Source organism: Lampetra fluviatilis, chromosome 23, assembly GCF_964198595.1.
Source record: "Lampetra fluviatilis chromosome 23, kcLamFluv1.1, whole genome shotgun sequence".
NCBI classification, from domain to species: Eukaryota; Metazoa; Chordata; class Hyperoartia; order Petromyzontiformes; family Petromyzontidae; genus Lampetra; species Lampetra fluviatilis.
The window spans coordinates 11793369-11807805 of NC_136297.1; the positions used below are offsets into that span (position 1 = coordinate 11793369).

A 14437-nucleotide genomic window follows, 5' to 3' on the forward strand; every position below is an offset into this window, starting at 1 on the left:
CCCCCCTCCCCACCTCCCCCTCCCCACCCTCCCTCCTCCCCACCTCCCCCTCCCCACCTCCCACCTCCCCACTCCCCCTCCCACCCCCACCCCTCCCCACCTCCCCACCCCACCCACCCCCTCCCCACCTCCCCCACGCCCAACTTCTCCTCCCCCCAACCACTCCCCTCCCACCACGCCCCAACCTCCCCCACCCCCTCCCCCCTTCCCCCCCCCCCCTCCCCCCACCCCACTTTCCCCCCTCCCCACCTTCCCCACCCCACCCCACCTCCCTCTCTCCCCACCTCCCCCCTCCCCACCTCCCCACCTCCCCCCTCCCCCTCCCCACCTCCCTCCCCACCTCCCCCTCCCCACCTCCCCCTCCCCTCCCCACCTCCCCCACCCCACCTCCCCCTCCCCACCCTCCCCCTCCCCACTTCCCCCTCCCCCACCTTCCCCACCCCCACCCCACCTCCCCCTCCCCACCTCCCCCTCCCCACTTCCCCCTCCCCACCTTCCCACCCCACCACCCCACCCCACCTCCCTCTCCCCAACTCCCCCTCCCCACCTCCCCACCTCCCCCTCCCCACCTCCTCACCTTCCCCTCCCCACCTCACCCTCCCCACCTCCCCCCTCCCCGCGGTATAGCCTCCAACAGACTGTTGGGGCAAGTGCTGCTATAGCGAGCGGCTCCTATTGGGACCGCGCGGCACACGTGGGAGTTGGTTGGTCAGCTCCACGCCCGCCGCGTTTGTCTCCCCCCCCGCCCGCCCGTCCCCACAATGCGATGTTCACACACACCCACCCACTAACCACCATGTTACGCATTTGAAGCCGAGTCGACCTAGGGGAAACCCAGGACCGATTGAAATTATCGTCATTGGCGTTGGTGGATTGTAGAGAAACCTTTTCTAAACGTTGCTTGCTTTTGTTATTCGGGCTCGCTGGGGGTGGTGGAAAAGGGGGGGGGAGTGGAAAGGGGGGGGGGGGGCCATCGCGAGCCGTCCCGCTACATCAGCGACCAGGGGGGGAGGTGGGGGGGTGGGTGCAGATTTAAAAGATCGAGGGGATAATTTACATGAGCAGTTATCTCATCGCAACCATATATACATAGCAGCAGCAGACACAGCAGCTGCTACAGCAGCAGTAGCAACCACAGCAGCTGCTACAGCAGCAGTTACTGCCTCTACAGCAGCGACAAGCAGCAGTTACTGCTTCTGCAGCAGCTACAGCATCAGCAGCCTAAAGTTCAGAAAAAGCAATTTTAAGATTTCATGACACGTCAAGCGAGCGCGCTCAATGACTGTGCGCGGCACTGGGGGAGGGGGGGCGGGGAGAGAGGGGGGGGCGGGAGAGAGGGGGGGGGGGGAAGAGAGGGGGGCGGAGAGAGGGGGGGGGGGGAGAGAGGGGGGGGGTGTGAGTCTTGGGTAGAGAGTGGGGGGGGGCTATATTATTCCCCCCCGCCCACCCAACCCAAGTTGTGCTTGACAGATTGTCAAAGTATTTGTACACCGTCTCACCCTCAATAATTGATTCATTCATGCAACCCGTCGCGCTGTAGGGGTAAAGGTGTTACAGCCTATAGGGTTAGGGTTGCGGGTAGAACTATATAATTATAGAACGGTGGGGGAAGGCGGGTAGTTAGGTGTTCAGCTACAAGGTTAGGGTAGCGCTACAAGGTCTAAGGTTAGGCATAGAACTCGTGTACAGGGCACGGCCGTCCACAGGGGTGGGGGTGGGGCGGGGGGGGGGGTGCAGGGCCCCGGGGCGGTCGCCCCGATTCGCCCACGACCTTAGGGACGGCTCTGACTATCGGGGGGTCAGGGATAAACCTGAAGGATTGGAGACTAGAGCGTTACGTTAAGAGGTAAGAGTATAGGATTCAGATTGGGGGATAGAGCTACAGGGCCAATGTTCAGGTATATCTACAGGGTTCAGGCGCATGGTGTATCTATAGGGCTCAGGTGAGTGGTCGATCTACAGCGTTTAGGATGGGGGTTAGATCTTTACGGCTGGGGATAATACATGGAATAGCTATATAGCTTCTAGATTTGAAGCTTTCGTGACTGCAAGGATTCATACTCTTAGTTTTTGTTTTCGGTAAAGTCACGTAGGTAAAAAAATTGAAATTAAAATTAATATTTGATTTTTTAAAATTTGAATTTCAATTTTCTTTACCTACGTGACTTTACCGAAAAAAAAGAACTAAGAGTAGCTATATAGGGTTCGGGATAGCTCTACAGAGTTAAGATTGGGGTAGATGTATAGGGTTTTGGGATATGTCGGTCAGGACTAAGGAGTAGATTTATATGGGTTTTGGAATGGAGCACGGGGTCAGGGTTAACCACGGACGGTCCGGTCAATTACAAATGGGAGAAGTCGAATGGCCAAGTGCTCTGGGTAATTGTTAATAAAATGAGATTCCTACATCTCTCATTTCATTCCCACCGAGATATTTTTTCGCCCCTCTGGTAGAAAGAGTTGAAGGGGAGGGGTGGGGTGGGGTAGGTTTTTTTTTGGGGGGGGGGGGAGATGGGAAAAAAAGATAGAAAATGAAATGACATTTTAATAATTGAACTTTTAAATATATATATACACACACATATATATCGAGTGGGTGATGGCGTTTTTAATTGAACGCCTATAATGAACGCGCGCGTGCCAGTGTGCGTGCGTGTGTTGGGGAGGGGCGGGGGGAGCGGTGGTGGAGCGGTTAGTGCTACGCTGCGCTACGAACCTGGCGACCCGAGTTCGATTCCCGCTCACGGCCAACACCGGTGACGATTATCTGAACTGGTCCTGGACCTCCCTTAGGCCGACTCAGCCTCAAATGAGTACCTGGTACGATGTGTAAACATCGCCACTGGGGAGACAAAGGCGGTCGGGCGTGGTGTTGGCCACCCACCCCCTCGTGTGTCGTGGTGGCCTTAATAGGTGCTCGCTAACAGCACTTGCCCCTACAGTCTGTTGAGGCTATGTGGGGGTCTTTGTCTTTTTGTAAGCATCGCTGGCCACCCACCACCCACCCCCTCGTGTGCCGTGGCGGCCTTCATAGGCGCTCGCTAACAGCGCTTGCCCCCAAAACCTGTTAAGGTTATGGGTTGGATGGCGGGCGGGGGGGGGGTGCATCTTTGTCTTTGTGTTGTATGGGGAGCGGTGGTGCAGCGGTTTGCGCGGTGCTCGAGGCCGACCTGCGAGGATTTAAACCGGCACAGGACTGGACTCCCCCCCCCCCTTCTAGGTAGACTCGGCCTTAATAAACAGGTGTGGTGCGGTGTCGTCACGACATCAGCACCGCGGATAGACGGAGCCGTCCCCGCGTCTAATTCTGGTCACGCAACCAATCGTGAAAGCGTCGTGCATTTAATAGGTGCTCGCTAAAAGCCACCACCACCCCACTCACCCCCCACAGTCTTTGAAAGGCTGCTGGTAGTGGCCGCAACGGGGCAGGGCCTCTGTCTATTGTGATTGTACGTGTGGTGCGCACGCAGTGGGAGGGGGGGGGCTTAACGCGCGCGGAATAACAAGAAACGATTCGGAGCAGAGTAGAAACATCTGTTAGATGGAAACGAGCCCCCCCCCCCTCTCCCCACCTCGACATTGCCCCCCCCCCCCCCCGTGCAGCAGAGCCGCTGCTGACCACGCTGGGCACGCGCGGTCCCGACAAGCCACGGCCCACAGGTGAGGGCACGCGCCACGGACAGGGAGACAGGCAGGGAGACAGGGGGACACGCAGACAGACAAACTGTTAGACAGAGGTACAGACAGAGGGATAAGAAAGGGACAGACCGAGGGGCGGTCAGCCAGTAGAAGCACACAGGCAGAGCGACAGCCTGAGGACGAGGGGATGGAGAGACAGGCATAGACACAGAGAGGGACAAACACACAGAGGGATAGGACAAGGGGATGCACACGAAAAGCATTTAGACCAGCCACAGCATCAGGACAGAGTGCTGTTAGCGAGCACCTATTAAGGCCGGAACGGTAAACGACGAGGCGGCCACGAGCAGCGCCACCCTCGGCCGCCTTTGCCTCTCCCCCTCCCCCACTGCCCAGGAGACGTGCACGTCCGCACCACGTGGTAGCGCACTTAAGGCCGAGTGGACCTAGGCAGATGCCCAGGGGACACGTGGGGTTGGGAATCAAACTCGGCGGCTGCGTGCGCGTGAACTAACGGAAGGACGCGCAGACAACACCAACAACAACACAACAACACCAACAACACCACCAACAACACAACAACAACACAACAACACCACCAACAACACAACAACAACACAACAACAACAACGACGAAAACGCGCGTTGCGGCTCCCGAAATAGAGGGTGCGCCATGGCTCGGATGGAATTTTAATTCGAGCGATGAACGCGAGCGGCAGAACGCCATCGTGCGTCAATACGTGATCGACACCTCGCCCCCCACCCCCCGCCTATTGCGCACACGCGGGCCTCATTCTCGGTTCCCACTTAGAGGCGGGGTGGGGGTTACGGGGGAGTGGGTACCAATCGGTAGCGGCATCCGCCCGGTGTGTAAGTTACATTCACCGTGGCCAGGAAAGCCTTCGCGTGGACATTCGTCCGCTTTACAGAGATACATTTGACAGGCATTTGCATATTCCGCAGACGTTTCACATCTCAGTCGGTTCCACCCCTCTCTCTCTCCCCATCAAATCCGCCCACACCTCTCAACCGATATTCTTCTTTGAAATCATACATCCGTGTCGATTTAATTACATTTCTCGTTTAAAAAAAAAAACGACCGCCGGGATCTTACTATCGGACATATTTGTGATCGCTACGGAAAATGCTTCGAGGCAGTCTGCCGAAATATTTGCCAAATATTTGGTGGCGATGATGTTGTGCCAATAATTCGGGCCTCGTTGACTCAATGATCCAAGGATCGTTGCCGTGAGTCGCGCCGCGCTCCGCGTGCGAAGCACGGAGACGCCCTGTCCCTGCCCCTGCTGTTGCTGCTGCTGCTGCTGCAGGGCACCGCAGACAACGCCCAGTCAATCCACTGCTGGATGAAGTCCCCAGTGACCCCCCCCCCCATACCCGCTTCGTTGGTGATGCGGCGATCCTGCAGAGTGTGTGAGTGAGTGTGTGAGTGTGTGAGTGAGTGTGTGAGTGAGTGTGTGAGTGAGTGTGTGAGTGAGTGTGTGAGTGTGTGAGTGTGTGTGTGAGTGTGTGTGAGTGAGTGTGTGAGTGTGTGAGTGTGTGAGTGTGTGAGTGTGTGTGAGTGAGTGTGTGAGTGAGTGAGTGTGTGAGTGAGTGAGTGAGTGTGTGAGTGAGTGTGTGTGTGAGTGTGTGAGTGTGTGAGTGTGTGAGTGATCCACCAACCCTCCCCTGCTGCCTCCACAGTGTTGGAGCAATACAGGCCACATGTAGCGTAGCCGCCACCACCACCACCACCGCCACCACCACCACCACCACCCAGGACTATTAATAATATTATTACATCGCCGGTTAATGAGATTCCTATTACACGTTACACTACGCATTGTTGTGACACGTATTGGAATCTCAAGCTCCATTGTCATGTATACGGCTTTGTAAAATGTCTCTTACACGCGCGCGTGCGTGCTTAGCGTAATTCACCCATACATTGTGTCCCGTGTATTTGATATTCTATATATATATTTCAGGCGCTGACGTCCAAAAACACCACTAGGATAGTGGTGTTTTATTAACGATGCGTTTAGGCGGGTGCGACGGGGGGGGGGGTGCTGTGGTGGAGACATTTCTCTATCTTGCGAACACATCTCAAGCGCTCTTATACACTCGCGTTCCATTACAAGAGACAATGACAAAGGGCACCCGTGTGGACTTGCCTTTAGCCAGGCTGTTGGGGCAAGTGCTGCGAGGCCGTGGCGGTGCGTGGGTGTCACCGCGTTTCACGAGCATATTCGTCTCCCCCAGTCGGCGAGGTTTTTACCTACCGAAGCAGGTGGTCAATTTTTTTAAGGCCGAGTCGACCTACGGGAGGGGGGGCCCATGACCAGTACCGGTTCAGATATTTTTTGTCACCGAATCGAACTCGGCTTTGCAGGCTTTGTGGCGGCAATGCGTCAAGCACCCATTGCGCTAACACTCGAGGAATCCACACGGGCACATCATCACCCCCCCCCTCTCCCCGAGGTCGATAAAATATAGTTCCACTTAGTGGAAGTAATTGCATTTTTTCTATCGAGAGTCAGAGCCAGCTATTAGACGTGGAATTTTGGCTCGAGAATGCCACTTTAAAACAATAATTAGATTGGAATAATTTATCCATAAAAGTCTCAGTCTTCATAGTATCAAGAGAGTTCTGTATTGAAATGTTGGGCTTTTATATACAATTTATATACCGATATTTTTGATGGCAATTTAATGATAATCATTTGATGATAATAATTTAATGATTTGTTTAATGAATTCTTTTTTTATTACCTGATGATGATGATTTAATGATGATGTAATGATGAATTAATGATGATGAAATAATGATTATGATAATGATGAATATTACAATTGTATTTATTTAACCAGGACAGCCGAGATAATTGAAATTTGATGTTTCGCCAAATCGTGATTTCTATTCCATGTCAAGCTTAGGTGGGTGGTGGTGGTGGGTGGTGGTGGTGGGTGGAAGGAGGAATCGCATTACCAACAAAGGAGCATAAACCATCACACAAACCCCGTCATCCTCGCAGCAGCGGGCTCTGGCTGGCCATCGACACAAAAAAAACCCGGTGGTGGTCACCGCATCGCGCGTTTTCAGAGGCGCTTCTGCGGCCATCTGGACCGCTCCGATACGAGGAAGCTACCGGAGCTACGCGCAGTGAAACCATCCCGATTTGAAAACTCATTCCCTTAGAACTGCTGTTTGTGTTTAGTTCGGCGTCCTTGCCCAGCACCTCCGATTAGCCCGCTTGGCTACGTACGGTGCGAAAAAAGCTCAACGTACACACACACCGCGCTAGAATATCGAGGAGATCGCCAAGCTACTTGCTCTCCTGCCCCACCACCACCTTCCCGGGCCGTGTGTCAACCCCCGACCGTGATTCACCAAACAGTCGCCTCGTGTCATCTGCGAGGCCTCCCGGCACCACGGCAATACACAGCGCGATCCCCATTATTCTTGTTATTCTTATTATCTCGTGAACATTCTACAGAAGCTCGCGCTAGCTGTCTGCTGATCATCGGTAACGAAGTTATTCATAGGTCGGGGGGGGGGAGCTTCGCTCCATCGTGAATTCGAGATGAACCGCTCGAGAAGGAGACTCAGTTTCTCGTGGTGGACGCTCGTGGTGGACGATTCCAACACCCTCCTCCCTCCACACCCCCTCCCCTCTACCCCCCCCCCCGCCAACCTCCGTCCCTTAACGAAACGGGCTGCATCTCAGTAAATATGCATCGCCGAGCTAAAATAGCTGGCCTATTTACATAGCTGAGCTCTATCTTCCACTGGTAGCGTACGGTGTTCAGCGGCTAAATTCCAATGCCGGACCGGACACCCATCACCCCCCCCCCCATGTTATCATAGCAGCGGGGTCGCCATGATGGGGGGCAGGGGGGGGTCAGGGGGGGGGGCTGGCCCCTATACCGACCCAACCCCACATCCAAACCTACTGGCCACACGAGCACCCGCCCTATCACTGCCCGCCGCCCCCTCCCCCCCAACACCCAACTCCACCCTACTAGCCAGACCAGTAGGCAGCCCCACCACTGACCCTTAACGATATTCCCAGCAACATCACCAGCCACGAGCAGCAGCCCACCGAGAATCATCTCACCGCTGCACCCCCACCCCCCTTCCTCTCTCAAGCGGAACCCTCAGAGCTCAACTCCGGCTCTCATTTTCAAAATCGTCCGCTGCCCCCCCCCCCATGTTCGGTGCTCGCTTCGCTTCGGCAGCCCAAAGCCGGTGGGAATATAGCAGCACTACCAACACCACCCCCACCACCCCCACCACCACCACCCACACCACCACCACCCCCACCACCACCACCACCCCCACCACCACTACCACCCCCACCACCACTACCACCCCCACCACCACTACCACCCCCACCACCACCACCACCCCCACCACCACCACCACAACCACCCCACCAACCCCATGCCCCTCGGGCCCCCTCCCTCGCGATAACGCCGTGATTTATGAGGCGCGCACTCAAAAGCTCACTCACGGAGGAGTCCGAGGTAGGTTTTTTGTTATTTTATTTTGGGAGGGGGGGGGAGAGTAACAGCAGACAGCGCCGCAGCCGATAGGTCCACCCGAGACGCGGCGCTGTTAAATGTACACGCCAGGTATCAGCGCGCTTGTCTATAGAGAGATGGAGTGCGTGTGTGTGTGTTTGTGGGGAGCGGTAGTGTAGTTGGTTAGCGCTACGCTGCGCTACGAAACCCGGCGACCCCAGTTCGAATCCCGCTCACCAACACCACGGTGACGATTATCTGAACCGGTCCTGGGCCTCCCCTAGGTCGACTCGGCCTCAAATTAGTACATGGTGGTACGATGCGTAAAAATCATCGCCACTGGGGAGACAAAGGCGGCCCGGCGTGGTGCTTGGCCACCCAGCCCCTCGTGTGCCGTGCCGGCCTTTTTTTGTCTTTGTTCACAGGCGTGTGCGAGCCAGCGGTGGCGGCGTGGGCTACTCGCTAACAGCACTTTCCCCAACAGTCTGTTACAGGCTATACGGGGGATCTTTGTCTCTGCGCGGCACGGAGCTGCGGTGGCGTATAGTCCCGTGGTGAGCGCACTGGCGTCACCATCGACCGCGCCGTCGCCACCCGCGTGGTAAAGCCGCCTCGACACAGCGACGCACACGGAGACCCACACGGAGATGCGTTAAAGACGCGCGATTTGTTGGGTGGAGGGGGGTGGGTGCGCCGCGTTAGCCAAACAAATACTGCGAGGAGGGAGGAAGAGCAAAACGACACGAGAACAACATTCTGCTGAAGCACCCTCTCGTGGCGAGCGGCAGATCTCGACACCGGCGTCGAGAGCTCCTGAACCACACGGTGGTGGCGGCTGCTGCTGCTGCGGCTGTCGTTACGCGTGAATTGGAACCAGCGGCAGTGCTGAGACGAATCCGGTGATCCGAGGTTTTTTTATTTTATTTTTTAAATCTCCCGGCTCAAGGCCAACATCAGTGGGTGTGGAAAATGTCGGAACCGGTCGTGCGCCTCCAGGAATCTGTTGCGGCTGATGCCGTGGTGCGCCGGGGGTCGTGGTGCGGCGGGCGTCGTGGTGCGGTGGGCGTCGTGGTGCGCCGGGGGTCGTGGTGCGCCGGGGGTCGTGGTGCGCCGGGGGTCGTGGTGCGGTGGGCGTCGTGGTGCGGTGGGCGTCGTGGTGCGGTGGGCGTCGTGGTGCGGTGGGCGTTAAGCGTCAGCACTGGGAGAGACGAATGCGAGCCGGGCGTGGTGCCAGGCGCACCACTGCCTCTTGAACCGCGTGGGGCTTCAGATAGGTGCTGGTCAGCGACACTTGCCCCAATTCTTTTAAGGATATGGCCGGGGGGGGGGGGGTCGGACTTGTATATTTGCACACAGACAAATGAGCACGTACATAAAGACAAATATTCCCCATATAGACTTAATAAACTGTTGGGGCAAGTGCTGGTAGCGAGCACCTATGAAGGCCGGCAGGGCACACGAGGGGATGGGTGGCCAGCACCACGCCCGACCGCCTTTGTCTCCCTAGTGGTGATGTTCACACACCGCACCAGGTACTCGTTTGAGGCTGGATCGACCTAGGGGAGACCCGGACCGGTTCATATAATCGTCACTGGTGTTGGCCATGTGCGGGAATCGAACCAGGAGAGCCAGGTTCGTAGCGCAGTGCGCTAACCACCGCTCCCCACGTACACAACCATCACCACAATAACAGCCACGATTTGCCACTAATTAGAGGTGATGTCGCCACGGCGCTTGTGCCAGGCTAGGTGCACGTACACACACGCTACCGTAACCCGCCCTCAAACCTGTCACTCACCCAGCGCTAGCGATTCGCTTAATTGGCCACGGCAATTAATTAATTACAGGCGTGGCCGCTACTGTGTCGCATCGGTCATGAGGTGGGTGGGTGGGGGGGGGAGCTGTTTGACCATACTTCACCACGATCCTCGGCGCAGGTTGGTGAATAGAGACGAAGACGTGGGACCGAGGGGGGGGGGGCAGGGCAGGACCGATTCAGACATCACGCGCCGCAGATGTCATCCGTGGCCCTCGAATATAACTTTCGTTTGGGCGGAGATTCATAACGAAGCGAGCTCAGCCCGCCTGCACCACCACCACTCCTCCTCGGCCAGCAAGACGCCGTCGCACGAAATGCCGCGGGTCTCTCAAAATCCATCAAACGTTCCCGTTCGGGCGATTCGATTTATGTGTGTGTGTGTGTGTGGGGGGGGGGGTCGCGATGCGATTGATCGCGTCGCTGCGTCCCCGTCGTCTCTCTCGTTTCGCCCTCTTCGTTTGGGTCGTCTCGGCCCGTCGCGAGAGTGAACGTGTCGCGGCGAAAGGATCGCACACGAGAGCGCCGGTTGCAGTTGTCGACTCGTCGTTGCGCGCAGAGCCGGCATCGTTCCACTATTTCACAGCATCAGCCCCGTGCGCCTCGCCCGCTCTCTCGCCCACTCGCCCGCGGAAAGCGAAAGGCACGGCGCGATTTGTGGCCATGCAGCCCGAACACTGTGGGCAATTCAATAAGGCGACGCTCATCGCATCACCATCAACGGCAGTGATGTTGATAGCGCCGTAATTGCAACGTTTATTCCGGAAAGGCATGGACATCCCCCCCCCCCCCGTACACCACCCCCCCCCCCAACACCACCACCACCATCACAAACCACGGATCTCTGGCTCCGGCGACAAGAGGCGGCTGGCGACACACAAAAAAAAGACAAAGGCAAAGATGCCCCGGTTAGCCTTTACACCACCGTTGGGGCAAGTGCCGTTGGCGAACATGGCCAAGGTGGGAAGGGAGCCCCAGGACCGCTTCAGATGTTCATCACCGAGTGTTCGCCGACACCGATTCAGGAATTTTACTCGAGTCTCGCAGTGGTGTGCAAACCACTAAACACCCGCCGCTTACCCATTCACATACACGCATGCCACACAGATAAACCACACAGAGCAAAATCCACGTCAATAAAAACGCACCAGGCTTGCTGAACGTTTGTCCCCAAATCGCAAAGCGTGGCGATGGAGAGAGGGAGAAGAGGAGGAGGAGGAGAGGGAGGGAGGGGAAGGTGGTGGGTCGTCTACATTGCCAGGAGGCGTCGTCCGCATTCCCAAACGTCTCTCGCCACCCGCGTGACAACGACCGCCTGTGTGGGACTCCACTTGTGTCCGAACACGGCGCGCACGATTAGCGGCGGAGTGGCGATTGTTCTATCGCGATCTGCTGCGGCAGAGCGAGCAGAGGGGACACGTCGCTGAATGAAATGATCCCCTCTCTCTCACCACCACATTCCCTCTCTCACCACCTCATTCCCTGTGCCACCACCTCATCCCGCCCACCCACCACTACCACCACGTGTCGTTGATCGTGGAGGTGTGGTTGACCATACTTCATCACGGCGGTCAATGCGCCGCTTGGTGCAGATTACATTGCAGACTCTCGCGCAATGCCACCCATGGCAGGGCACGTGGTGGCTGGGGATCGAACTCGGACGGCGTGGGCTCCGCAGCGCAGTGCGCTCAACGCTACGCCACAATCGGCCCCGCCCAGCGCAGACTATGCATGTAGGGAGATTAAACACTAGCGCAGTCACCAGTCACGGTGTCACACAGACACACACAAACACAGTCTCCCCGTGAGACCTCCACACACACACAAACACAATCGCACCGTGAAGCTTCCACACGCACACACAAACAGTCCACCCATGAAGCCTCTACAGACCATGGTCGCGAGCACATCTAGACAGAGGTAAAGTTGTGGCTGATAAGACGCACGTCCGCCTTTGTCTCCCTAGCGCTGTGGTTGTTTTTTTACTTTTCACACCGCACCAGATTTACATGTATGTGCAGAGTCGACAAACGGGGGGGGGGGGGGGGGGGAGTCCTGGCCTCGGCTTGGACGCAACTCACCACCGATGTCGAGAATGCAATCGAGATCCGGGTCGGTGATCGCGTCGGACTCTCGCGCACAAAGACAAAGTCCCCCCCCCCCCGTTTATAGCCTTCAGACTTTTGGGGGGCAAGTGTCAGCGAGTGGCACACGAGGGGGTTGGGGGGGTGGCCAGCACCACGCCCGGCCGCCTTTGTCGTCCCAGTGTTGACGTTAATAAGCGCCACACCCGGGCTGGTCAGCATTTAAGGGCCGAGCCGACCCAGGGGAGAGGCCCCGGGACCGGTACAGATCATCCATCACTGTCGCCGGCCGGAGGCGAGTCGAAATCGACCTCGGGTCGCCGGATTCGTAGCGCAGCGCAGCGACTAACCACTACGCAACCGCTCCTCACACGTACACACACATTCACACACGCGCAAATACACACAAGACGATGCATTGTAACAAAGACAAAGACCCCCCCCCCCCCAGTATAGCCTCCAACAGGCTGCTGGGGAAAGTGCTGTTAGCGAGCAGCGTACACGGGGAGGTGGGTGATCAGCACCACGCTCGACCGCCTTTGTCTCCCCCGTGGCGATGTTTACAAAACCGCACGGGGCACTCATTCTGAAGCCCGATCCGACCCCGGGGAGGCCCTCGGACCTGCTTCCCAAAATCGTAAACTGGTGTCGAATCGAAGTCCGGTTTCGCCAGGTCCGTAGCGGAGGGCGCTAACCACTGCGCCCCCGCTCCCCGGCACAATGTAGGACACCAGCAGACGCCGTCACCACGCCGTGCGAGTCGCACAGCACGGCACAGCACACACACACAGCACACACACAGCACACATACAGCACGGCACACACAGCACGGCACACACAGCAGACACACACACAGCACACACACAGCACACACACACAGCCCTCGTCTCGAGATGCCATGGCACTTAAGACGCGGCGAGAATGCAAATGGAGAGGTCGCGCATCGTCGCCGCCGAATGTCGCGCGGAGCAACAACAAAAACGCGCCGTTGTTGCAGTGACACGCACACACACGCACGTTCTCGCAGTGTCACACACGCACGCAGTGTCACACACACACGTGCTCGTACGGTGTCACCCACACACGTTCTCGCACAGTGTCACACACACACACACGTGCTCGTACAGTGTCACACACACACGTGCTCGCACAGTGTCACACACCCACACACGTGCTCGTACAGTGTCACACACACACGTGCTCGCACAGTGTCACACACACACGTGCTCGCACAGTGTCACATACAAACACGTGCTCGCACAGTGTCACACACAAACACGTGCTCGTACAGTGTCACACACACACGTGCTCGTACAGCATCACACACACACGTGCTCGTACAGTGTCACACACACACACGTGCTCGTACAGCATCACACACGCACGCGACCGCGCAGCGATCCAGTGGAATTTGCAGTGTCACACACACGTAACAAAAAAGGCAAAGATGCCCCCGTGTAGCCTTAACAGACTGTTGGGGCAAGTGCTTTGGACAAGTGCTTTTGGCGAGCACCTATGAAGGCCGCCACAGTATACACGAGGGAGTAGGTGGCCAGCACCTCGCTCGGCCGCCTTTGTCTCCCCAGTGGCGATGGTTTCTCATCGCACCGGGTACTCGCTCGAGGCCGAGTCGACCTAGGAGAGGCCCAGAAACGGTTTAGATTATCGTCACGTGGTGTTTGGTAGCCGTGAGCGGGTAAAGAACCCGGGTCGCCGTGTTCGTAGTGCAGCGCGCTAACCACTACACTGCCTCTCCCCTCGCGCAGTGCCACCGACACAAATACACGCGCACAGCGACACACCGACATGCGCAGGGACACCGACAACTGCAGTGACGCACACGCGGAGTGGCAAACAGTGACACAGTCACAGTGACACAGAGTCACTCGCGTAGTGGCACACACGAAACTCCCGAGACCGCTACCTTCAGTCGACGCCACGAGCGCAGCCCCGAGGAAGGCGAGGACGAGGAGGAGGACGAGGACGCGCATGGCCGTGCTGCTTTGTTTGGGGGGCTCTGCGCCCCTCGTTCCGCTCCTCCAGTGGCTGGAGTCTCTCGTTCAGGCCCCCCTCGGCTCGGCCCCCCCTCGGCTGGGCCCCCCCCTCGGCTGGGCCCCCCTCGGCTGGGCACCCCCCTCGGCTGGGCCCCCCCCCCTCGACTGGATCCGGACGGATGAGATGAAGGAATCCCGGGGCCGCTTCGGGTAGAGTTGGAGTTGCACGCAGAGCGGAGCTCGGTCCTTCACGGCGTCAGCTTCGTACGTTGCGTCTTCCTCTCCGCTCCTCGTTACCGACCACGAGAGGCAGGGGGTGTGTGTTGAGGGGTTAGAGGGGACCTTCGACGGCTTGAGGAGGGGTGGGTGGGTGGGGAGGAAGA

General features: G+C 57.6%; 1 protein-coding gene across 1 annotated transcript in view; it reads right to left on the bottom strand.

Annotated features, from left to right (window-relative positions):
• Window positions 1–14150, bottom strand: part of LOC144940803 (protein sidekick-2-like) — a 223213-nt gene extending 209063 nt beyond the window's left edge. The window contains 1 exon segment of the mRNA XM_078867226.1: window positions 13985–14150. Within this exon segment, the coding sequence (XP_078723352.1) occupies window positions 13985–14051 (67 nt within the window). The 5' untranslated portion in view covers window positions 14052–14150.
• Window positions 14151–14437: the final 287 nt, after the last annotated feature.